The sequence below is a fragment of the Sinocyclocheilus grahami genome, unplaced genomic scaffold, assembly GCF_001515645.1.
Source record: "Sinocyclocheilus grahami isolate Dianchi unplaced genomic scaffold, SAMN03320097.WGS_v1.1 scaffold2004.1, whole genome shotgun sequence".
NCBI lineage: Eukaryota > Metazoa > Chordata > Actinopteri > Cypriniformes > Cyprinidae > Sinocyclocheilus > Sinocyclocheilus grahami.
In genome coordinates this window covers 16977-21221 of record NW_015507183.1, presented here as the reverse complement: position 1 = coordinate 21221, position 4245 = coordinate 16977, and the positions used below count along the sequence as shown (strand labels likewise).

At 38.6% G+C, this 4245-nt stretch overlaps 1 protein-coding gene across 1 annotated transcript in view; it reads right to left on the bottom strand.

Annotated features, from left to right (window-relative positions):
• LOC107573677 (SITS-binding protein-like) overlaps positions 1-3411 on the bottom strand; it is a 35345-nt gene extending 31934 nt beyond the window's left edge. The window contains exons 1-2 of the mRNA XM_016260121.1: positions 2562-3411; positions 1201-1372 (exon numbers count right to left, since the gene is read on the bottom strand). Coding sequence (XP_016115607.1) covers positions 1201-1372; positions 2562-3035 — 646 coding nt within the window. The 5' untranslated portion in view covers positions 3036-3411. The remainder of the gene's footprint in view (positions 1-1200; positions 1373-2561) is intronic.
• Between the last annotated feature and the right edge of the window lie 834 nt (positions 3412-4245).

Sequence of the window (4245 nt, the reverse complement as noted above, 5' to 3'; positions counted from 1 at the left end):
GGGCGTGGTCAGCTCGGAATGCATTTTCAAATTGAATTTTGCTACACATATCCCACGACGTCATGATGAAAATGCAATTCTAAGTGTTCTAACTGTTAGTCTAAATGCATTTAGGACAAATAGCATTTAAATGATCATTTTGCTACCATTTCTGCTTGAACGTTACACATATCAAATCAGTTTGTGTTATACATTTTCATTTTCATTTCGCAACTTATAAAGCATTCAAATGTGCATGCAATTTACATATTAAGACTACTGTTGGAAATGGTAAATGTAAATTATATAATTTAATTTTCATTTTACTTTTGCACCAAACTTTGCACGTATGGGTAATGGAAAATGTCAATTTAAATACAGAAATAAAATGCCATTTTGAATATTGTGTTGCCATTTTGAATATTGCATTGCCATTTTGCATATTGCATTTTAAATTGAATTTCGCTACCTATATGCTTCCATACAACACAGCATACATTTCTTTGAATAAAAAGGTCTGCATTACAAAATATATATTTGTAACTAGGTTTACCAGTATTTCTGACAACTCAAAATGTGTTTGGGTTAAACTGACCCAGAACACATATAAGGGTTAAAAACATGCTCAGTGAATTCGCCAAATAAGGATCTCAAAAATTATTAAATATATAGAGTGAATATGAATATTTAGTTAATTAATATTATAAATCCGGGGGGGAAATTGCAATTTGATTGCACATATTTTCATGTAGTAGACTTATTTCACAATAACTACTGCAAGTCTAAACTGTTGAACATTTGGAGCGGTTTGGATAATGTTTGAATCCACTACGCATCTGTCCATAAACATCTCCCACCGTGCCTCGAATCAAACTAACAGCCAGACATAAACACAATGGATATTTAAATCTGCCTGAGATTGTTTGCTTAATTAACTCTCGATATAAACATCAGGCATCTGCTGACAAATACCAATGGGTTCAGACTCAAGTCCGATGTCCTTTGTTTTGCAATCTTTCAGCAAGCAGAAGCCATCTGTATTGAGTTACGCTCTCTATGTACAGTAGAGCCCTGTGATATCAGGCCCGAGGCAGTTTAGAATTATGTACATAGTCACATGTGAATGCATATTTGGACTGGTCAACAAAGTGTGAAAGGGCAGGGTGGCCAAATTTGGCTAAAGAGGTCACAGTTAGAGACGCAGAGCTCCTCTTTGCTTACCTGAGGATCCCAGGAAGTAGCGTTCTAAAACTGATCCGAAGCCAGAAGGGTTGTCCCTAAGGTCGCTGACTGTGAAGGGCTGCATGGAAATGTTGGCATCGTTTATCGGCCAGCTGGGTGCATGGACACTGGCACCTCCGTACCACGAAATATTCACCATGGAGAAACAGTCCTGAGAAAGAAAGAGGGTGACTATCCGCAAACTGTATTGTTGTTGTTCATCTATACCATAGGTAGATAATTTATTGCTAGTTAAAGCACTAATTACACAGTCATTGATTTAGTGTTTTCCATATAGATTGTATAAAGTGTTCAATAGTGTCCAAAATCTGGACATCCAGCTAAGAATTCTTTTGGCTCTCATAACACATGAAAACAGGTGCAGAATACCTATAAGTCAAAGTATTGGACTGAACAAAGAGTTCTTAGGCTTAAATCTAAAATAACACACGACAGAGCATTACTGAGGTAGGAAATGTGCAAGGAAGGGATTAAACTCGAAAACTTCCGAACTGCATTAGGTGCTTGCTGAACAAAGAAGACCTTGTCTTATCGGAAATCTGTGAAATGTATCTTTGTGGCCTTTTTAGTCTGGTGAACTTCAAACCCTGCTTTAAAAACTTTTTTGGCAGGTACGAATGCAAAGTAAATCTGTTTTTACGAATATGACCACATAAAAAAGAAGACTATTTAAAGTCAAATAAAAGCCACCAATTAAATAATGATAAGTTAAATGCAAGCAAATAGCCATTAAGATGTTAAAATGTTTATCCTTCTGAAACAAGAAACCTTTAAATATAGCCTACTTAATTAGGACTTGAAGCCCCCAAAAGAAGCCAAAACAAAAATACGAAGCAGCCTTTATAATTTATAGGGCTATGTTTCAGTTAGGATTTCAAACATTTCGGTAACCACAAAAAAATAAAAATAAAAAGTCGAGTATTTTCATCGAGCGATAAATAAACCCTAGCGAACAAAAATCGGGTTCGCTTCGCGGTATCCACACCGACTATGGCGATTACCTTTAGGATCCTCACTGGCAAAACAAACACCTCAACGTTGTCACTTATTGATTTGTATATTATAAATATTAGCTAATTGTGCTAGCTGCGACTATTTGGTTTCTGTGCGAGAAATGTTCACACCATACACAGTTTTGTTGGTTCTTGCTATGGTTCTTGAATAAATTCGAATAAAGGTTCTACGTGGTTCTTGAAACAAACACGGTGATTTGCTATTTTAAAGAGAGAACACTTTATTTTTGTGGAACTTCTTCAGTGACGTCAGGCTATAAAACACTTATTCTTCTATTTGGAACATATTTTCAAAAGTGTTTAAAAAAAGTTCTAAGGACATTTTACCTTCAGGTCCACATGACAGTGAATTGGAGTCCAGGTTACACTGTAACACTCGGTATCTGAGTCCTCCTCTGATGATTCCAACGATATCTTCACCTCTGCGACCGAATCCCAAGTGTAGCAGAACTCGGTTTTGTTAAGCCAGCACATGTTCCTCACGAACGGAACCTCAATATCGGTGTTCCCCACGTTCTCCACGTCTATCTCCGCGAAAGTCTTGTCCTCAGTCAGTGTCTGTATGACAAGAGTTTGCGTCCGTCTCTCCCAAATAAGCCCACTAAAGCTCCCCTTCAGGATCCAGTTCTTGTTGGGCTGATCCACAACTTGCCAATAAATGATCCCAATTGTCATGACAAAAAAGACAGCAACTCCCAAGCAAGCAATAGCCCCCTTCCAGGTCTCGTTCATCTCTTTCAACCCCGTGTCCCATGTCACCTCTGGGATCGGACTTGGGTTCCTGTTGCGAGAGTGTGGCATTATGATTTCACAAAGAAGACGACGAAAAAGATCTAATCAAAAGTGATGATGAAACGTAACAATCTCTCTGCTAAAACATGCAGAATCGTCATCATGTCGCGCTCCTTCACGCTTTGGATTGTCTGAACGTGAAGCTTTGAATGGGATCTAATTGCGTTGTTGCGCGCACCGGCCGCCGGTGATCAACGGATCCAGGTCAGGTTCTCCAAACACAACCATTCCAGAATAAATCGAAAAAAGAATGCATGCTGCTTCCAGTGCTATAGCAGGTTTAAAGCACTGATCGCAGAAGAGTGAGCAGCCTTACCCGGGTTTGGCAGCGATGCCTACAAATAGCTCCACAGCGGCTTATTTGCTTGGCCTGCACTCTTGCGTGCTGCTGTGACGTAACTCCATACTGCTTCTTCAGAAATGTACGAGAGAAAGTGATTAGGCGAGCTTTGCGATTACCGGGGCCCCCAGTCAGGAGCCGGACAGGGCGCAGTGTACGGTGAATCACTCATTCTCACTGAGTGCAGGACAGAGCGATCGACTAGCATACATGCATCAACCCTGCGCACAATAATGTTTCAGCGTCCTGTAGCTGTTTAAGCAGGTGCGGGAACTCTTCACTCTTAAAAATAAAGGTTCTTTATTGGCATCAATGGCTCTAGAACATGGAACCTTTCAAATGCAGAAAATGTTTTTATAGTAGAAAAAGGTTCTTTAGATTTGTTTTTAAATGTTCTTCAAAATAGTTCTTTTAGGAACTGTTCACTGAAAGGTTCTTTTGGGAACCAGATATGGTTCTTCGATGGCATCACTGCAAAAACACCCTTTTGTAACCTTTATTTTTTTAAGAGTGTTATTCGCACACTACATTTTGATCTACTTTTGATCTAATATTCCAAGCTGAAATTTCTGTTTAACGTGCAAACTTGCATATTACACTTGCACTAGCTATCTAAACAATGACGCTTCATACTTGTGCATTGCGTCGTTTGTGTATTGTACAATTGTATTCCTAAACTGTATTGTACTGTACCACGTATATTAATATTGTGTGTGTTTATTGGATTTTGTGCGTCTTTGTTGGGGTCAATGACAAAGAAAATGTCCGGGATGATAGAGGGAAAAATCTTTTAGTTTAAAACAGACAGGCTTACTCTTTGTGTTTAATTCAAAAAACATTTATGCCGTTCTTGACAATTAAAATTTTTTTTTTTTTGTA